We start from the raw sequence: 22,332 nt of genomic DNA, 5'->3' as shown, positions 1-22,332 counted from the left end.
CCGTTGACCTTCTCACCAGATTGGCTCCTAATTTGTCTAATTTCTTCATTTATCTATTTATTTCAAAGGTGAGGAGTGAGACACAAACTCCAAGGGGCTTACCATTGCAGTACAAATATACTTTTCTTTTTTCACATTTTATTTTAAAGGTGAGGAGCTCACAATTAAAGGAGTAGAGGTTCCCCCAGGCTCCCCTTATCTAATCAATTTGCTTTACTTCATTTTATTTCAAAGGTAAGGGCTCCTTGACCAAACATTTGACCTTCTCACCAGATTGGCTCCTAATTTGTCTAATTTCTTCATTTATCTATTTATTTCAAAGGTGAGGAGTGAGACACAAACTCCAAGGGGCTTACCATTGCAGTACAAATATACTTTTCTTTTTTCACATTTTATTTTAAAGGTGAGGAGCTCACAATTAAAGGAGTAGAGGTTCCCCCAGGCTCCCCTTATCTAATCAATTTGCTTTACTTCATTTTATTTCAAAGGTAAGGGCTCCTTGACCAAACATTTGACCTTCTCACCAGATTGGCTCCTAATTTGTCTAATTTCTTCATTTATCTATTTATTTCAAAGGTGAGGGGTGAGACACAAACTCCAAGGGGCTTACCATTGCAGTACAAATATACTTTTCTTTTTTCACATTTTATTTTAAAGGTGAGGAGCTCACAATTAAAGGAGTAGAGGTTCCCCCAGGCTCCCCTTATCTAATCAATTTGCTTTACTTCATTTTATTTCAAAGGTAAGGGCTCCTTGACCAAACACTTTTAAAACTTCATCTTGAAACAAAAGTTAAGAAATATTTTGTTGCAAAAAAATTTAGACAAACTTTTAAAACTTCATCTTGAAACAAAAGTTAAGAAATATTTTGTTGAAAAAAATTCTAGACAAACTTTTAAAAGTTCATCTTGAAACAAAAGTTAAAAAATATTTTGTTGCAAAAGAAAAAATTCTAGATATACTTTAAAAAGTTCATCTTAAAACAAAAGTTAAAAAATATATTTTGCAGAGAAGAAAGCAATTTTAGAAGTTCAGAAAAAAATTTAAACAACTTTTTTAAAAGTTCATGTGGAAATAAAATAAAACAAAAGTAAAAAAAAATACTTCAAGGAATAAATTCTAGGCATCACTTTTAAAACTTCATGTTAAAAACAAAAGTTAAAAAAATATTTTGTTGCAAAGAAAAATCTACAATTCACTTTTTAAAAGTCCATGTTGAAATAAAATTGGAACGAAAATAAAAAATAATTTCAAAGAAAAAATTCTAGACATGTGTTTAAAACTTCATGTGAAAACAAAAGTTAAAAAAAAATATATTACGCTTCGTTTAGAAATGATTACATTTACGCTAATATCTTGTTGTTGTTTAATCTTTGAAATTCTTTATTATCTCTTTTTGGGATAACAAACATTATGTTATTCCTATAGTGAATGAAAAAATGCAATATGTCTAATCACGGTTACCATATAGGTTTTATGATTGTATGTCAATCAGGGATCATATACAAGAAATTGAATCAATTTACACTTAACTTTTCCCACAGGTTAGTTGAGATTATAATTTCTATTTCAAATGCTTTAATTTATTGACGATTTGTCTATAAGATACCTAAATGGACATCTAACACTTTTCACATAATATGCAGAATAAAATATATGGGAGTATTTAAGGGTTTTAGTGATGAAAATTCTTCAGTTCAGTTCTTCATCTGGTGCAAGAATTATCTTTCTAAATGTCATCCAATAACGCAAATTGTGTTCGGCTCGCAAAGATATTTGCGGCAGGAAAAACAGAAGACGATATGGTGGCATTAATTTTAATTGATAAAAACGTGAATGAACTTATTGATTTAATTAGAGGTTGCGATATTTCATGCTTGATAATAGGAGCAATAAAAAAAATAAAAGAAATGGTGTCTGGTGGACTTGTGATGACGGCGATCCAGAAAAAAAGGCTTTTGCTCAATATTTTGAGTAGTGGTACGCGCGTGGAAGACACATTTAGTGATTTGTGTGAAATTTTGGTGGATGGGGTAATAGTAATCCCCGAAGATCCACCAGAAGAACACTACCATGGTAGAATTTGTAAAATTTGCTACCACAACCCAGTGAACACCGTATTTCTTCCATGTGGGCATGTGGTAGCATGCGACGAGTGTGCCTTCGTGGAGGGACACTGCCCCCTACGCTGTCCAGGCGACATTTCTTCAATTATGAGAATTTATTTCTCATAACTAAGGTAAGAAAAATTTAAATTAAGACATTAATTAATCTAAATTTGTTTTGAGAACTTCGACTTGAATTCAGAGTGAATCCATTCACATAGTGAAATTCTCAGTGTTATCAAACAACAGTGGAAAAAACTTACAGTGTAATTAATTTAAAAGTTGTGACTGTTTTTGTATGTTGTTTTTAAATAAAATTATAGTGAAAACTGTGGGTAAGTGTCTTGTAGTTAAAAAATACAGTGTTGACAAGATATATTCGGTAAATAAATAAAATATGCTCGAGAAAAAAAATATTTTTTCCTTGAAAACAAACGAGCAGTAAAAATTTCTAAATGGAAAGTAAAAAATTAAAAATTAAAAATGATTAGTAAAATATCTAATTATGGTCAGTTAAAAACTTAAATCTTTACAAAAGTGAGTCTTATTTATATATTTAACATTTAAAATAGTTCCATATAGAGTGAAAAGCCTTTTATTTTCCCTTTGCTAAAATTTGGACGATAATATCATTGTTTCAAATTTCTTTGATACTGATCAATTTTAACTTTTTACTGCTCATTTATTCAATGCCAAAATAAAATATTGTGCCTCAAAAGCTTACTCGAGTCTCCGAAGTACTGTGAAACAGTGATTTTTTATTTTGAAAACTTATATAGTGAAAGACATTGTAAGATTTATCCGAAGTGATATCTGAAAAAATCGTGAGATTTGTATTAAACAAAAATATGGATTCTACTTAGACTTATAAAAATATTACAAATTGTGAAATAACTATAGAGTAAAAGTATATAAATCATACACTGTTTTTTTCAATAAACAAATTTTATGTAAAAAAGAACAAAATGATTACGATTGAAAACTACAAATATCTCTCTATGTCTAATTTCAGATAATAATACGATGTAAAAGAGCCAGATCGACAAAGTTTGCAATTATAGTGTGACTCTATCAACCCCTTCTAACGTCAATCTCCAATACTGCCAACAACTATTTTTTATACTGTGAGTGCCACTAATACTAACTTTAACCGTTTAACGATGAGACACTTTTTCCGGACCAAAAATCAACAATAAAAATCAAACCGGTAAACAAAATCAATGAAACCTCTTACATCTAACCTTGAAAAGTCCATTAGAGTCTGATTTTTCGCTTCTATAACTGGTAGGAACAAAAATAGTCCAAAACTTTAAATCAATTTTCAGTCTAATGAAAAATATTATGTTTAAGTATTGTAGTTTCTTTTCCCAAAACGATTTTTCTTAAAAAAAATTAGAAGTATAAAAAATAACTAAAATCAATTTTCAGTGTGAGAATTTAAAAATTCATCTTTTTTTGAGCTTAAAAATTTACTATAGAGCAAATAACTGGAGACTTGCAAAAAATATCCTAGATTCCTTCAGCCTTCTACTTTGCAATTACGTACAAACATAAGAAAAACTAACTGTAGGTAGTTAAGAAAAATTATTTTCTTTTTGGTTCACCAGTGTTCCAATCGTCCTGAAAGAGTTAATCACCCTGTACGAACACCACTAGTATAAGCATAATATAATATTAATAATTAGTATTTTGAATGTAAATAAGTATAGTTTTTAACTTTTAGTTTTAGTTTAGTTTTTAGTTTTTTTAAATATTGGTCTTAAAAAAATTATCATTTATATTATAAAAAATGTTTAAAAATAAAAGGAGAATCTTTCAAAGTTCTTGTTTTATAATTCTGAAAAAAAATCTACACTGACGACCAATTTCTACACTTGACAGGGGTACTAATATTTCTACTAAGGATGATGCGTTTGATTTTTCTACTCAACCTTTTAACCCCCCCACCTATTATCAAATTAACTACCGACAAGTTTAGTTGATTTGAAGTTAGAATTGGTGTAAAATTAAACATCAATTGCTATGGCACATATCTATCACTTTTTTCTAACTCCAACTCCCAGATCCTTGGAAAAATCTCTTAATGATTTAAGAGGGTAAAGAGTATTTTTCATTCTTTTACTCAAAATATTGCATATGAATTCTAATTCATCTACCTTCCTCCACTAGTTTTATTTCTTTCTCATGATAAAAATCATATTCTTACCATTTTAACACTTGAAAACTCAAATGTTATATTCAACGTATAATTATTTTCTTTTTCTTCATATGCGATAAAAATAATCAGTGTTACATTTTGTTCATTTGCCTACTCAGAGTTAAGAATGTAATTCAAATCTTCGTCTTTACACTCTGGGTAGAAATTGATGGTGTGAGTTTTTTGCCACAATCAACACTTTTCCCATTGTGAAATATTTTCTTGCATCAATGAAGAAAAGACGCAATGCCCTTCTCTCTGAATATGACGTCAGCGATCATATGGAGCATTCAAAACATATGAAGGGATTGAGTTGTAATCACATACACGTACATGTGATCAATTGTAGCTCTGCTCGATATGACATTGTGTGAGTAAGTAAAGAACATATACTAGTAAATTCATAAACCAGATCAATTGTAGTTTTGTTCGATATAACACTGTGTAGGTAATTGTTGAATCTATGCTAACAAATTGATAGAATGTACTGATTGTAGGTCTGCTCGATATGATAATGTGTGAGTAATTGTTGAATCTATACTAACAAATTGATAGAATGCAGTGATTGTAGCTCTACTCAATATGGCAATGTGTAAGTAATTGTTGAATGCATATTAGTAAATTGATAGAATATACTTATTGTAGGTCTGCTCGATATGATAATGTGTGAGTAGTTGATCTTGCTATTATTTGTACCTCTATTCACTAACATCATATTTCATCTGTGTGTGTGTATGTGTGTGTGTGTGTGTGAGTAACTCACGCATACTATGACACACACTTATTGTATAGATGCTAGATCTACACTACTGGTAGGTAAACGTGCATAATTGTACAGTAGACTCTCTCTCAATTGAGCATTTGGGGCAAAATGTCATCCGGTTTATCGGGTTTATTGAACTAAAGCGAATTTGAGCAAATTACTTTCATAATTAAACGTGAAAATTGTCAACAAAATTTTTCGCCCGATTGAAAAAGAGCCAATTGAGCGAGAGTCTACTGTATGTGCATAGGGTTAAAGGAACACCTATTGACACTTTAAGAAGTCGTGGCAGGACTTATTGACACCCTACTCTGTACCATTTGAAATACGAAATTTGAACACCTATATCCTTATCAGAAAACTTAGACTAAGGCAAAACGACATATTATGTATATTTTATTAGATTATTTCAATAAATTTCAAGATTTTGACAAAAGTATCAATAAGGGTTCTCGGGGTTCTCTGTCGAAGAGCGGTGTTTCTTCGACCCTAGTCCCATTAGGTGGATAATCCCGGGATTAAGTGTCCTGATGCAAAAATGGCTCAAAGGACAGTTCCTACGCGGTTATTTAAAGATTTAATTCTGCTGTTCGAACAAAAATGAATAAAGAAATCTTTTTCATGAGCATCTTTCTTAGCACTGTACTGTTCTCAAGTGTTTCTGTTGTTTTTCTGTTCTCAAGTGTGTAGACTTTTCTTTGTGTTGGTTCTTGTCTCGACTGTTTTTCCCAGTCCTCGCCGTGTTCTAATACCACCAAAAAGTCGTGGCATGAATCAGCACAAAGAAAAATCGATTATGAAACATTTGAGGACAATCATGTACTAAATAAAAATATTCAGGAGAAATATGACCTCTTTTAATTTTTCTTTAAAACAGCACCATTTGGTCTCAGTATTTTATTCACTTTTCACTGATGCAAAAGTCATAAAAATTGGACTAAAATTGGATTCTTTTGCAATTTTTCGGGAAAACTATTGTTCTTTGCTTTTGAAAAACGTTTTTTTTTGGCGGATACACAGGATAATCCTCTAATTTGGCTCCCTATTACTTAAATCCTCTCTACAATTTTGGCAAGAAATGTGATTTTCCTGACGCTATGAGAGAATAAAGGAGAAGAAAGAACAAAGGTCATCACCGTGTACAATTTTCTTGAAATAAATTTAACTGCAGCCGGTATTTCTGGGGGCTTAGATTTCTTTTCAGTCCTAAAATGTACTGCCTTCTTCACTGAAACTCAACCGAAGGGGACACTGGGGCAGAATTAGCCAGCAAATGACCTTTTTTTTTGCCTATAATTTGTAATTGATAAATATTTCAATAAATAGGGAGCGATAATTTTTATAAATAACAATTTGTTCAATATTCTATACAAAACCCCATATAAGCATGGTCTAATTCTGCCGCTGACTAATTCTGCCCCAGTCTCTTCTATATCCCAATATTATTACTATAACTTACCTGATTTATTTACATGAAAATGATTTTCCTGTAGAAAGAACTCTCCAAGAAGAAGACTAACTGTGTTATCACACTTGCACATTAAAATTTTAATATGATTCACATTAATTGTCGCTGGTGAGAGTCCAAATGTGTAATTTGTGTCTTTGAATCGTTTTATATTCAAAATTTCATCTATTTGTTGATAAAAAGGTTGAACTGGGCCCGCAAAATTTGATATAAATTGATTTATAGCATTAATACGAAAAATTAATGCGTTTTTCTCTTTAATTTTTTAATGTGAAAAATATTTATGCTTTTGGTAAATTTAAACTTATTTTTGCAGGCCAAGTCCACTTCTTTATCAATAAATAGAAAAAGCCCAAATATTAAGTGACTCAAAGACACAAATAACATATTTGAACGCTCACAAGCGACAATTAATGTGAATCACATTAAAATTTTAATGTGCAAGTGTGATAACGCCGTAAGACCGAAAACTTTTGAAGGAAAAATAATAACAGCTTCTCTGAGTATTCCACAAAAGCACTATTTATTTTTTTGAATATATTTTATGTTTATAAAATTTTTAGTATATATTTTCATATGCTATGGGAAATATCCTCGAAAATATCTATCGATAACGTTAATATTAATGATTTTTTAACTGAAAAATTCCATTAAAAAAAACCTAAAATTAAATTAAAGAAATGCACTTTTTCAAATGAAAATTTTCTTTATGATTTTGGGGTTTTTATGATTATTAACAAATATTTCTTTTTAATAAAATAAAATAATTGCATTTTGTATCTTAATAGCACTAATACTTTGTGGGAAAATGTTAGGATGATGTAGAACACTATTCAGTATTTAAATAGGAGTAGGAAGGTGAATGTTTCTGTATTGTAATCTTTTAGTGTCTTATCTTATTTGGATCGTGATAGTGGGAAGCGGGCATCATTGAGGGATGAGGTGGGGGTGGAAAACAGCGAACATGCTCAACAGTAGATCCCTCGTTGTCCCCACTCTTCAAGTATTTGTTCAAAATTGCAAAAATTTGCGAATTCAGAACTTGGAATCGACGAATCCGATCAACAAGACGCTTCAAGCTCTGCAAGATTTCATCTGTTAGGAAAAAAAAGTCTATCCCTATTGAAAATGAGTCAACTTACAATCCCTTTAACTGTCTCGTCCTTCATATCAACTCGTTGAACCCGCAGAATATGATAGGAGAAGTCCAAAGCTTCGAATTTTCTCTGCTGCCCAAGAAGAACAATCATAACACAACCAGCCCAGTTGAGACCTTCTCCGAACAATTGCCTAAAAACCAACACAATCATTTTATTTCTAAACAATCCTAAAACCTGAGATCCCAATGGGGATACTAACTCAACAGTGAACTCAGTATCTGCCACGGGGATGCAGTAGACAAATTGCAGAGCAGACCAGAGACGATGAAACTCAGAGCATTCATCGATATTCATGACGCCATTGATAGGAGCCGGACCCATCCAAACCGGATCGTCCAGGTAGCTCTTAACACGCCCCAGGATCACCTCAAAGATACTCAGGCCACAGCACAACCTCTCCCGCGTCAGTAAATCTCCCTCCCGGGCAATCATTGCCTGCTTGGCGGTTCCGAACTTCTCCACATTCGACACAATCTGCAGCGAAGCGTACTTAATCTCCAGTCGCTTTTGTTTCGTCTCCGGCTTCTCGCCATCCTTGCAATGAGGACGCGGCAAGATGTTCTGAAACGGTGCAGCGTGCAGGAGATCACACACTTCCTCCTGCGACAGAGCCTGTTCGATCAGCAGGCAGAAGATGATGCTATTACCGAATTCCCGGAACAACTGAAACAGTTCCGTCTTGGCATCCGGATACTGAACAATATCAATCAAATGGGCATGGTAGTAGCTCAACACACCCGGGGATCCGTAGTCGAATCTCGGCAATTTGCAGGTCTGCAGACATTTAGACATTTAGAGTATTGAGAAATCATAACTTTGTGCTATTCCAATTAAAAGTGAACATGTTTTTTTTTTAAACTTTTCTGTTCTCAAGTGCTTCTGCATTATCGACATTTCTTTGTAGTGGTTCCTGTCACGACTGCTTTGTGATACAGTAGACTCTCTCTCAATCTGGCATATGGGGCAAAATGTCGAGAGATTTGGGCATCAAAATCATTATAAATTCCACAAGAAGCGCTCAAATTTTAAGAATCACGATAAAACAAGGAGAAATAAAGTGAATTTGGACAAATTTGCTTCACAATCAAAAGTGAAAATTCTCAACAAAATTTTTCGCCCGAATGATAATGAGCCGATTTTGAGCGAGAGTCTACTGCACCACAACACGATGAGAACTGAGGAAAACAATCGTGACAGATACCAACAAAAATAAAAATTGATAATACAGAAGCACTTGAGAACAGTAAAACGGCTTTAAAAATGTTCAGTTGACAATTTTCCTTTTTTTCATTTTTCATTGGAGTAGCACCATAGTATGATATTCAATAAAAAGTGTCAAACTTCTAGAATTACTTTTACCACTTTTACAATCTAAATGATAAAGGTGCGTCGGGAGGTTCAGGGATGCATGACTTTTGACAGAGAATATTTTGCATCATATTTTTAACTCTTTCGTCTCCTTTGGGACTCTGGGTACCCATAAACAACAATTTTTTTAGACTATTTAGAATCGATAAAATTCCGATTCTTCTGGATAAATACAAACTATAAGGATGTCCAAATCTAGGATATTTTTTGCAGGATCCCAATTAACTCTTGAGCTTAGATATTTTTGGTCAAAAATCGTGAATTTTCGATTTTCTGCTTCCTTGCAGATATTGTGACTTTTTTGATATTTCTAGACCAGAATAAGGAAAAACCTCTCGGGGCCAATAAGTATGATAACTCACAATTACAGATTACATAAATTCGAATAACCTTTTTTTCTTAAATTTTCAAAAAACTTGTTCAAACTTTTTGGGTACGCTCGTCCCCACAAATCTAGAGGTCAAATGCAAGGTTATCCCGCCAATGTCCGCCATTTGCTTTTTGACACCAACCTTGTAAGAAAATTCCAAGCGGGAGCGAAATTTTTGCCAATATGGCCGATAATTTTGACATTTGGCAACGAGGGAGATTGCTTTCAGGGAAGTTTTTCCTATTCTTCCTGATTTTGGTGAATTCTGATTGTCCAGGAAGTGTCTTTTATGCTTTTGAGAAAGCTGAATGAGCTTAAGTTATTGTGTGAAATATTTTGAGGAATCTGTTGGCAAGCAGGAATTTAGTGTCTTCTTGACCACTTCCTGGACATCCCACAAGATACTGGTCAATAGAAGAAATTGGGGGGTCGCCACCGTCAAAATTTTTCGAACCCAAAACTCTTTCGTTACTGGGAATTCTCCTTGATTTAGTGATTAACATTGCAAAGAAGTCATTTGACACGCAAAAATAATTCACAAAATTGATATTATTGTCCAAATTAGATGTTGAAGATCATTGGCGCAAGTACACTCCCTTGAGGGACTCCATTCCTCTATTCCCTCCATCTACTGTTTTTGCCGTAGAAGTGAACAAAGAAACGACGGTTCCGAAGTAGATTTCTGATCAGGCTTGCAAAATCGTAATATTTACGTAAACCTACGTTCTTACGTAAGTTTTACGTAATGTTTTCGTAAGTAATCTTACCTATGGTATTTTTTTTGTGAAAATTAACGTTTTTATCATGAGATTCTCGACTTCAAAAACGTTTTCGAAGGTCGAGTGATTTTTTAGAGCATTGAATAAACGAGCAGTAAAAAGTCAAATTTGGTCAGCAAAAAATTCGAAATGATCAGTAAAAAATAAAAAAATGGTCAGTAAAAAATTAAAAAAAGAGCAGTACTTCATTAAAAGCGGTCAGTTAAAAATTAAAAGTGGTCAGCAAAAAATGAAATATGATTAGTAAAAAGTAAAAGGTGATCAGTAAAAAAACAAAACATGATCAGTAAAAAGTAAAAGATGATCAGTAAAAAACAAAAAGTGGTCAGTAAAAAAATAAAAATGAGCAGTAAAAATATTGAATTTGGTCAGCAAAAAAATTAAAATGATTAGTAAAAAAAATTAAAAAAAAGCAGCAAAAAATTAAAAACGAGCAGTAGAAATATTCGAGATGATCAGAAAAAGGTTAAAAAGTAATCAGCAAAGAATTAAAAATGAGCAGTAAAAAATAAAAAAAATGGTCAGAAAAAAACAAAGTGGTCAGTAAAAAATAAAAAACGGTCAGCAAAAAATTAAAAAGTGATCAGTGAAAAATTAAAAATGAGCAGTAAAAATATTGAATTTGGTCAGCAAAAAATTAAAAATGATCAGTAAAAAAATTTAAAAAAGCAGCAAAAAATTAAAAATGAGCAGTAAAAAAACAAAAAGTGCTCAGCAAAAAATTAAAAATCATCAATGAAAAATAAAATATGGTCAGCAAAAAATAAAAAGTGGTCAGTAAAAAAAAAGTGGTCAGTAAAAATAAAAAGTGATCAGTGAAAAATAAAATATGGCCAGTAAAAAATTTTAAAATGAGCAGTAAAAAATAAAACTTGATTAGTAGAAAATCAAAAGTGGTCAGCAAAAAATAAAAAAAAGTCAATAAAAAATAAAGTGAGCGGCAAAAAATAAAATTTGATCAGTAGAAAATCAGTAGAAAAACCTTTTTAATTTTTTACTGACCAATTTTTTATTTTTTACTGACAACTTTTAATTTTTTATTGACCGCTTTTAATTTTTTACAGACCAATTTTTATTTTCTACTGCTCGTTTTTAATTTTTTCCTGACCACTTTTTATTTTTTACTGATCAATACGAATATTTCCACTGATCATTTTTAATTTTTTGCTGACCAGTTTTTATTTTTTGCTGTTCATTTTTAATTTTTTACTGCTTTTTTAATTTTTTTTGCTGCTCATTTTTAATTTTTTGCTGATCAACTCGAACATTTTTACTGCTCATTTTTAATTTTTACTAACCATATTTTCTTTTTACGGACCATTTTTAATGTTTTGCTTATTAATTTTTAATTTTTTACTGCTCAACTTGAATATATCTACTGATCAATTCGAAGTTTTTACTGACCAAACTTTTTACTGACTAAATTTAACGCTTTACTGACAAAATTTTACTTTTTACTGACAAAATTGAAATTTTTTACTGATTATTTCGAATTATTTGCTGATCAAATTTAATTTTATGCTGACCACTTTTGACTTTTTACTGACCATTTTGATTTTTGCCATTTTTTAGCCTAATTCACTGGCGTATGTATAATTTTTTTCAGTCATATTTTACTTGGGAATTTCAGATTTTTTTTGATAAAAGAAAGAGCAACATATTGAATTAAAAAATTGACTTACCTTTGGCATTGCTGACATGAGAGTTTTGGTGAATTGCAGCAAATTCCCCTGAATGAGTGGCTTAACAATGTCCTTTAGAATAATATCCATGACGACTGCAATGCCCTGGTATCCCAGCAATCGACACATGGCATGGAAATGCGGAGCCCCAACGAATCCTGCATATTGTCCGTACTGCGTGGAATAGGCTGCATTGAGTTGCTTTGAGCCCCAGAGATAGTAATGGGACATTTGCTGTGGCTTTTCTCGCTGAAGCGGATGCACCAGGGCAATGCCCTGAGGACATCTCACGAACCGATTTGTTGCTGCATTGTAGCAATAATTGGCAAGGAAGTCATAGCTGAGCTCTACAAAAACATGAAGAGTTACCCGTCCATAGGGCGCCTGAACCAGATGATTGGCCTCCTTCACCATTGACTCAAAGTCATCCAGGGCAAGGTATTTGCTGAGCAATTTGTGACAGATGCGATTGACCTGAATCAATCCTTCTAGTTCTACAATTCCCGTGATATCTGTGGCCTCGAAGCGACTAATGGCCAGTTCGAGACTCTTGTGCATATCGGCATTAATTCGCTGCGTGATGAGTTTATTGAGATCAATGGATCTGCCCAAGAGTTGAACATGTCGCTGCTTCAGAAGTGTCTCATAGCGATTATTTCGTGGGTATGATTGGAAATTGAAGCCCAACACTTCACATTCCACCCGGAAACGCTTATCCAAATTCATACTTCCGGCCAATTGTTTGTAATGGGCAAAGATCTGTTCGCTCAATTTGTACACAAACTGATCGAAGCAGAGATTCACCTCAGCCTCCACTTCATCGTAGAGAAATTGCTTCCGGAAGACCGTAAGGGCATAGTGAGCTGAATCATTGTACAAATCCAATGGATACAGCACAAATTCCATCATTGACGGTTCCTTTGTCCTCAAAATGTGATCCGTGAGAATCCACGGCATTGACATTTCAATGGGAAATTGAATTCTCTTCTCCATCGTGATCAAATCATTGCACTCTTCATTGTGCTGATGCATCACTTTGCAGTGATTGACTTTTCTGCCCATTGTCATCTCCAAGTAGAATTCTCTGTACCAGAGTTGCGAGAGATCACAACACTTCTGCAGAGTCTCACTGAAATTAATGATGTAGCTCCAGTAGAAGGAATTCTTGTGAAACTGATCAATCTGCATCAGGCATGTTCCATCGATATCCTTGCGCAGTGTCCGCTTCCCTCCGGACTTGTCGGCAATCAGGGATTCGAGCATTGTTCGCACCATGTACAACTGAGTGGACGAGGGACCGACATTTAATCGAGGAACGGCAATTTTGAAGCCTCCATCGGGATCTTTCTTCCCTTTCAGAGCTGGATCATCGAGAGATTCACTGCCTTTCTGCCAATCAGCTGATGATTCACGCACGGACATTATAATGCTGAAAAGGAACATTATATGGCATGGATTTATCCCTGAAATTTAAGTAAAATCTTTTTCGGAAAACCCATTGAACTCGAAAATGTTGGCCTAATCTTATCAAATTAGTTTAATAGCCAAAGAAAAAATACAAATAACAATTTCTGTGCCCAACCCTTCCCTCTACTATTTTGTGTTTAGAAAGAAATAGCATGAGTGAACAAATCGGTCTAATAAAATATTATCAACGATTTTATCAGAAGTCATTTTAAGCTTTAAAATCTTTTGCAGCTTTAAGTTTTTTTTTTTAAGTTTCTCAGAGCAAGAATTTATGGCGCTGGCACACTTTTTCAATTGAGTGAAATTCAATCAATTGAAATTTTACTTCTTATGGCGCTGGCACACCTTTTCAATTTAATGAAATTCAATTGATTGAATTTTTACCTCTTACTCTTTCAAACTGAAATCAGATATAGCTGTCTCTTTTCTTTCAAATGGAAATTGAAATCTCAATTTCAATTTTAAATTTCATTTGGCAGAAAGAGACAACTATATCTGATTTCAGTTTGAAAGAGAAAGAGGTAAAATTTCAATCGATTGAATTTCACTCAATTGAAGAGGTGTGCCAGCGCCATAAACACTAAATTTCGAATCACTAGGGGAAGGTGGGGCTACATTGATATACGATTTTTTCGTAAATTTAATACACAGTCGTGGGTAGGTAAAATAAAAGGAGGGGAGTGAATAGGTAAAATTATTTGTATTCAGTTGTTAATAGCTCCGATCAGGATCATTTAGATCAGGAAAATTTCATAAAGACAAAATTCACATAATTTTCTTTCTTAAAAGTTTTGCATAAGTCTATCCTACTCTTTCACACTCTTCTTCTTCTTCTTCTTCGCCATTGTGCAAGTTAATCAAATTTTAGTTTGTTGTAGTCTAGTCTAGGACGTTTCCAAAAAGTGGCATGGGTTCGTTGTGGTTTCAATATAACCGGAGATATGAGGGGTCAAAGTTCACGAAATTCAAAAAATCATATCTCCGGTTCTATTTGACCGATTTTGATGAGTGAGGGCTTAAACGAAAGATCTCACCAAATGCTACAACTTTTTAGAACATTTGAACTTCGTGGGACCAACACCAGGGGCGCCACAGTCGAAAAACCAATTTCAATATCACATAACCTCAATTATATCGACTGTCGCTGAACTGATTTTGATGAATACTTCTACATAAACGTAGAGGGCATTTGTGTCTACATTACGTCCATTCATAGTTTTCATACATAGTTTACAATGTTGATATTTTTCAAGTTTGATTATGATTATCAAATGAAGCAAATAGGGGAATGTTGGCATGGTTTGCACAGAGTGAACCTTCAAACAACGCAAATTTTCTCTTTGTTTGCAAAGAGCTAGTTCGTCATTTCTTAGCTATGAGATTGTTAATAATTAAGATCATAAAACGAGATGAGGAATGATAAGTCAGATGTTTGCAAACAATGAGAAAATTCGCATCGTTTGAAGGTTCACTGTGTTCGAACCATGCCTACATTCCCCTATGCTCAAATTTGACTTGGTTTGTCTTAGTTCTGATGTGTTTTTGCATTATTAAGGCGGATTTATGAAATTTACCATAACTATGAGTATGTAAACTCAATATGCACTTGAATAAAAAATCGTTGCATTTCATAAAGTTTGTTTCCCGAATTTCTCTCTAATTCGGGTGACACTTCGGTCCCAAAAGCCCGAATTTGAGAGAGTCTGCTGTATAATTTCACGAATTTGATTCAAGATAACTGAATGGCGTCCCCCAACTTCAGCTCTAAATCGAATTGCCATGCATTCTGAGTTAGCTCACGTTAAGACTCTCACCTACAATAAGCTGATCTAGGCTTATCACTGGCTTTTCCAAAATATTCTAAGAGAACCTAGCTGACCTTAATTAGCATGAACATGGTTCATACATTTTTGGAAAATAAATCTTAAAAGAAACTACAGATCAGATAAGGGGATCTCAGTGGCATAGACAAAACCGTAGGGGTTTGGGCGGTGAGATCTCTGGCTCGACTTTCACAGTTGTAAGTTCGAGCCCCGCCCGGTGCAAAGTAACAAATACATAAACTTCCCCACTTTCTCCTAATTAAGAATTCAGCTGTAAAAAGAGCAATGAATTCAAATTAAAAAAATATAAACAGGAGAAATGATTTATTAAATGTTTTATGATTCTCTTAAATTAAGAGAAATAAATATACAGTAGAGTCTCGCTATAGGCCATCGCTCTATAGTCCACAATTTATCGACCGTTGATTTCAAAACACTGATTTTATGTTAGGTTATGTTTTTTGTACGCAACAAGCATAATTATTTTAATATTTTTGGCAAACTTTATTAAGTAATTGTGATAATTGTGATCCATAATGAAGAGAGCAAGGACAAGTACCACAATCGCAAAGAAAATGGAAGCCGTCGAGCAATTTCAATTCTAAAAGTCGTTGATTTATTTTAAAAAATGGAATGGACTATATAGTGCGACCCAAGTCTCAAATCTGAAACCAAATATGGACTATAACGAGACTCTACTGTACTCTAAAAATCTTTAAATTTCTGAGTTATAGAATTCAGCATTAACCCTTTAACGACGAGACACTTTTACGGACTGAAAATCGACAATAAAAATTAAAGTGAGAAACATAATCAATGATAAGTCTTACATCTAACCTTGGAAAGTCCAACAGAACCTAAAAAATCGTTCTTAAGGGTTAAAAGCTGCCCACTTCTAAATAATTTACTGAATAAATTCACAAACAGACTATTCTTATCAACTATAAAAATTCACTAGGTATATAACAATAATATAATAAGTAAATTATAATTTTATTATGTTTTGTCAAATTTTTAAATAAATATAAGTTAGAAGAGCGAAAAAACCGATAAAACTAAATTTTATTAAAAATAAAATTAGGGAGAATAACTTCAGTCAAGTCAGTTTTTTCAAATTCTCTTAAATTAAGAGAGGCGAACAAATTCTGAAAATATTTCAAATTCGATTTTAATATTTTCTGCAAGTTATCTATAGTTCAACATGGAAAAGAAAACTAAATAAAATCCTGTATACTTTCGCCTCTTATCAAATTCCAAATTTAAAAAATCTTCAATTAACAAAGATTTTTTTTGAAGTTCAATTGAGTTGTTTTTATTCTGATTATTATTGCTATTCTCGAATCAATTACCAAGAAACAAGAAATTTAATACTAATTGTTTCATTTCTTGCATCATATTACCCTCAGATAAAAATGATTTCATGCTCCGCTAAACGAATAATTCTTTTTGCAAAGAGTTCTGTCTGTAGTAAATAATTTCCCGGATTTCCCCTAAGATTTTTGTTTTTTTTTTTTTTGTAATTTAGAGTTTTGAAGTAGAACCTACCTTCTGATGAGGTCCTTCTTGTTCTTGACTGCCTTCCGGAGAGGTTCCCTGAGGGTCAGCTGCACAAAGTCTTGCAATTCTGCATAAATGCTGCGCCTGATGGCTTCACAGAGAACTGTCTCGATGCGTGTCATTAGCACCTGAAGCCCCTTGATCATGGCAATCACTTCAATCAGCGCAAACTTCTCCTCATCCGTGTAATTGTAGCGTGTGGCCCTTTCGTATTCCTCAGCCTCCACGGGGCACTCTTTGTTCTGGTGATGATCAGTTGGATGGAGTAACTTCCATGAGTACAGTTCCGTGACCACGCTGCTCCACTCTGAGAGCAACTGGAGTCCACGCAGAGCCAGGTCAGCTGTGGCTCGATTTTCTGCATCTGTCGTGTTGTCCTTGACCGTTGTGGTCACTTCGTTGGTGTACCTGGCCAGTTCGGAGATGTACTTGACGTGATCCTCGCGGATTTGCGGCAGATGCACCATGAGGTCCGCCTGAGGACTGATGGCTGTTGATGAGGACAGTGGCCACTTGCTTGGGTCAAAATGCTTGCTGCGCTTGATGTAGTTGAAGGGAGCAATCTGCATGTCCCCAAAAAGTGGAACAACTTCCAGATTCTTGAAGATCCTGTCGATTCTATCGAGCCTGAGCTTCTTCTTCTGATCCAACTTGTTCACATTGCACACTTCCGTGTCCATGAGGAACAGCCCGAAGCCCATCACTTTGACCAACATGTGCTTCTCCTCGGGAGTCATGTACATCTTCGTCTCGAACATATGAACGCAGATATTCACGACATCAGCCATGAGATCCTCATAACCATTCACCTTCTCCAGCGTCTCCCGGACAGCATCACGAATCTTATTCTGCGTGGCCAGGAACATGGAGAGATTCTGGGATTCCTGGAGTGTATGGGAGTCTGACATGACTTTGAGAAACTGAGCAGCCCGGCGATAAGTGCTGTAGTCATTCTTAACACTAGACTTCATATTCTTCAGCTCATCCAGAACCGCAAACATATTGATGAACTTCCCAAGGGTCAGGAGATAGGCTTCAGACACAAAATCCTTCCGTTTCTCCGAATGGCAGAGACGCTTAACTTCAGCACAGAATGCCTCAATGGCCTTCCGCTGGAAGTACATGAAATTGAGCAATTTGTTGACTTCAGGTGCAAGCACCTCAACGGTTTTCTCATAAATTTCCACTCTGTTTGGTTGCTCATTGGACTTGGGCTGGGGAATGGCACGGGAGCAACATCGCCAAGTATACAGCATCACTGCATGCTGCTGCCCTTCGTCCAGCAACACATTCAAATTGGCATGGACAGTGGCTTCCTCAATATACTTAGCCACTCCCGTCACAAAGCCATTCCTATCCTCAAAGTTCGTGTCAAAATTCGCCTTGTAGACCACAGAACATGGCTGAGCCTCAATGCACGGTTGCTCATCAGGGAGTGGCAGCTCATCGAGCACCTCCACATTCGACAGGGCGTCTGCCAGCGTTATTTTCTCCGTCATGGTGCACTCTCAGTCACTAGCACTAAACACTGGGGAGTGGGATCACGAATCACAACAGAACACAGAGTAATTCACGGGAAATGCAGGGATTCAACAGGAAGTGACACAGACACCTTTCAACGCGAAATTCTGCACTTTCCACGCATATTCACAGATCCCAGTAAACACTAACGCGTGGGATGCGTTTCACGGCACAGATTCACACTAATTTGAGGGCTTCTTATCACCAACTATCCCCGCAAAATTGATAAATTCTAGAGCACTTGAAAAAGCACGTCAATAGGAATCTATGGCGGCTTACAAAACATGAAAGACAATCAGGGGTGCGTAACCCTTCTCAGCTCCAAATATTGAAAAATTCACAGCTATAGCCATACACAAAAAAATCAACCAAAAAACTCCCAGGTAGGGTAAATTACCTTAATTCAAAAACTTGCTTCAAATGTATTTTTTTTTCACTACTTCAAATGGAAACGTCACTGTTTTCATGATAAACACAGTACTAAATTACTATATATATATATTTTCTATACCACAGTTTCATTACCTAGTTAATTTTACTCCAAATAAAGCGAAAATCCATTCATAAGGTGTCTACACATTATAAGAAATTTCTATCAAAAATGAGCTTCAAGAAGTGTTCTTCAAGAAAATTGCCTACACATTGGTGAGAATTTTTGACAAAAAGATGGATTCTTGAAGAAAATTTGTCTAATGTGTAGACAAATTTCTTCAAAAATCATATCCAATTGAAGGAAATTTCCATCAAGAATTTTTGAAAGAAATTATCGGCTACACATTGGAATAAAATTCATCAAAGTCATTCTTGACAGAATTCTTGAAGGAAACCATCACGATTCAAGATTGTTTTTCACGAAAATTTGTTATTTTCTGCTGGAAAAAGTGAGAAAAGCGTTTGGTGAAGTTCCTTGGGATAGTATTTAGTGAATTTGTAAAGAAAATCTTCTAAATATTCAAGGGAATAGTGTTTTTCTTGAGATGTCGTTCCTGGTGGAATACAACCCAGCGTTGATGGAACATTTCCTGTGATTTTCCTCCAGAAATTGCCGGAAGTTAATCCATCTGTGTATTCTTGAGGTGTTCCACAGTACAGTGGCCCCGTACTCCATGGATTGCAAGATGGATGGAAAGGAGAAAATTTACGGGCACTTTGGAATCTCTGCCTTGGATACCAAGCAAAACAAGAGCTAACCAGAGCCACCGAGGAGATCTCAATGCAAACGAGAGCTGTCCGGAGCTACCAGAAGCCATCACTTGAACCCCCAGAAGAACATCAGAATGATCTTTTATATCATTCACTTTCTCAACCACTAGGAACTCTGTGGGATTGCTTCCTTTCGAGAACATCAGAACTGGATAGCCACATGCCTTCAATTCCTCATGTCAATGGAACATGGAACCCAGTAAATAAATCAGTAGTGGAATTATTTTGGAACATCCATGGAATTTTCACAGGAATATTCTTCTATTATATTAATTTAAAAAAAAAACTACATTTTTTACATAATAGAGATCCTTTATGTATTTTTTTTTATTTATTAAGGGGTCCATCTGGAAGATGTTTGCCCCGCCTTTATGTAATTTCTAATGATTATTTATTAAAAATTCCTACTTTTAATAACATAATGAAATGTAAAGGACTAGATTCAAAACTAGATTTTTTGGGAGTCTTATAGTGTAATTTTTGGAAAATACTCTTAAGATCTCATAAAAAAATCCTCCTGATATTGATAAAATCCTTTCCACAAGCGTTAAAAACTTGAATGAAACTTTTTACTGATCAAAAAAGACAATAAATTTCAAAGGCTGTCTCTTATTTGAATTTTAATGCGAAATTAAAATTGAAATAAATTTTATTTAATTTTTGGGAAACTGCTCTTACTAGATTTTTTTTAGTTCATTTATTTTAAACCGCTTGTATTATATTATAACATCCCCACATCAGATATATTTTCTACTACTAAGAATAAGCAAACCTAAATTTTTAAAAATCCACGTAATCTTCTAAATTAAAAGTCCTTTACATTGTATTATGTTATTAAAAGTAGGAATTTTTAATAAATAATCATTAGAAATTACATAAAGGCGGGGCAAACATCTTCCAGATGGACCCCTTAATAAATAAAAAAAAATACATAAAGGATCTCTATTATGTAAAAAATGTAGTTTTTTTTTAAATTAATATAATAGAAGAATATTCCTATGAAAATTCCATGGATGTTCCAAAATAATTCCACTACTGATTTATTTACTGGGTTCCATGTTCCATTGACATGAGGAATTGAAGGCATGTGGCTATCCAGTTCTGATGTTCTCGAAAGGAAGCAATCCCACAGAGTTCCTAGTGGTTGAGAAAGTGAATGATATAAAAGATCATTCTGATGTTCTTCTGGGGGTTCAAGTGATGGCTTCTGGTAGCTCCGGACAGCTCTCGTTTGCATTGAGATCTCCTCGGTGGCTCTGGTTAGCTCTTGTTTTGATTGGTAACCAAGGCAGAGATTTCAAAGTGCCCGTAAATTTTCTCCTTTCCATCCATCTTGCAATCCATGGAGTACGGGGCCACTGTACTGTGGAACACCTCAAGAATACACAGATGGATTAACTTCCGGCAATTTCTGGAGGAAAATCACAGGAAATGTTCCATCAACGCTGGGTTGTATTCCACCAGGAACGACATCTCAAGAAAAACACTATTCCTTTGAATATTTAGAAGATTTTCTTCACAAATTCACTAAATACTATCCCAAGGAACTTCACCAAACGCTTTTCTCACTTTTTCCAGTAGTGAAACAACAAATTTTCGTGAAAAACAGTCAGAAGAGGTAGAGACTTGGAAATGATGGCAATCTGTCAAAAAAATTTTTGATGGAAAATAAAAAACCCAATGTGTAGGCATTTTTCTTCAAAAACTCCTTCAAAAATATGAATTTTTCTTTAAAAAATTCTTGAAATAATTCTTGATGAAATCAGCTCCAATGTGTAGACACCTTAAAGCAAAAATCTGTGACACTCTTTTACTAAACATCCTCTTGAACCTTTTCTTTTGATCCGTTCACAGAGGGAATATACTAAAAATGCCATAATTAGACAGCCCGTGCTAATAGAATTCTCTAAATTGAAACAGCCTCTAACTCTTTGGAACAACTTCTAAATGCATTCAACCCCTTCTGCGCACACTGGTAGGATATAATCCTGCAAAACTGATTTTTTGGGGTTACAATATATTCAACCTTTGATGATACTTTTTCATAGCTATGCATGGCTGGTGATCATACCACTAAAATTGCGAAAAAACGTCTGGGGTAAGTAATATAAAGAGACGTAAAATAGACTTCATTCAACTTAGATAAAAGATCATCCTAATGGAAGATCTCCCTTAAAAGGCAGGTAGAGTAAATTAATTTCTCGAAACATATGTGAAATTATATGAAAAGTACTTTTTTCATTGTAAAAACGTTTATCCTCTTTATTTAGAAATCTTTAATAGCTCTCAAAGGGAAGAAAAATTCCCACAGCAATTAAAATATTCCCACGACAATTAATTTATAGTCGCCCCCCATATGACACATTCCATGCCATTTTTGCAATAGGATGCATATATCCAGAAGTTACCACGCGCCACTCTGAAACCCGAAACCCGAGATCTGTTTCTCGCACTGTTTTTCCCCGCCAAGTGACGCGCGCAATTATTCCCACGGGGCATGTGCATGTGTATGAAAATGTATGCATGCATGGAAAATGTCTATATGAGATATCTATGCATGGGTGACGTCAGCCTGTGGACGATGCAACGGTTCACGATTCAGCGGGAGCCCAACAACATGCCGCCGTGGCCGAGTGGTCTAAGCGGTGGTACACATTACGTTTAAGACTTTAAGTTTCTGTCGGTTCAATCCCAGGTCTCGGCCAAAAAATTTTCACGTCGCGAAAAAAAAATTACGGAAATAGTTAATAATAGGAATAACAGAGGGCGCGCGCATAGAAAATAAGAGCAGCGGTCGGTAATAAAAATGGCGGTCGGAAATTAAAAATGGCGGACAAAAATAGGAGCAGCGGTCTCGGTAATAAAAAAA

At 34.6% G+C, this 22,332-nt stretch overlaps 1 protein-coding gene across 1 annotated transcript; it reads right to left on the bottom strand.

Moving 5' to 3' along the window:
* Positions 1 to 7,033: 7,033 nt before the first annotated feature.
* On the bottom strand, positions 7,034 to 18,551 carry LOC129808947 (cytoplasmic FMR1-interacting protein). Its single transcript, XM_055858854.1, has 5 exons — positions 16,728 to 18,551; positions 11,893 to 13,321; positions 7,893 to 8,467; positions 7,676 to 7,823; positions 7,034 to 7,614 (listed from the first exon to the last, which is right to left on the bottom strand). The coding sequence occupies exons 1-5, from the start codon at positions 18,236 to 18,238 to the stop codon at positions 7,417 to 7,419; spliced, it is 3,861 nt and encodes a 1,286-aa protein (XP_055714829.1). The 5' UTR covers positions 18,239 to 18,551; the 3' UTR covers positions 7,034 to 7,416.
* Between the last annotated feature and the right edge of the window lie 3,781 nt (positions 18,552 to 22,332).

This window comes from Phlebotomus papatasi, unplaced genomic scaffold (assembly GCF_024763615.1).
Source record: "Phlebotomus papatasi isolate M1 unplaced genomic scaffold, Ppap_2.1 HiC_scaffold_227, whole genome shotgun sequence".
Taxonomy (NCBI): domain Eukaryota; kingdom Metazoa; phylum Arthropoda; class Insecta; order Diptera; family Psychodidae; genus Phlebotomus; species Phlebotomus papatasi.
This window is presented reverse-complemented; position numbering and strand designations above follow the sequence as displayed.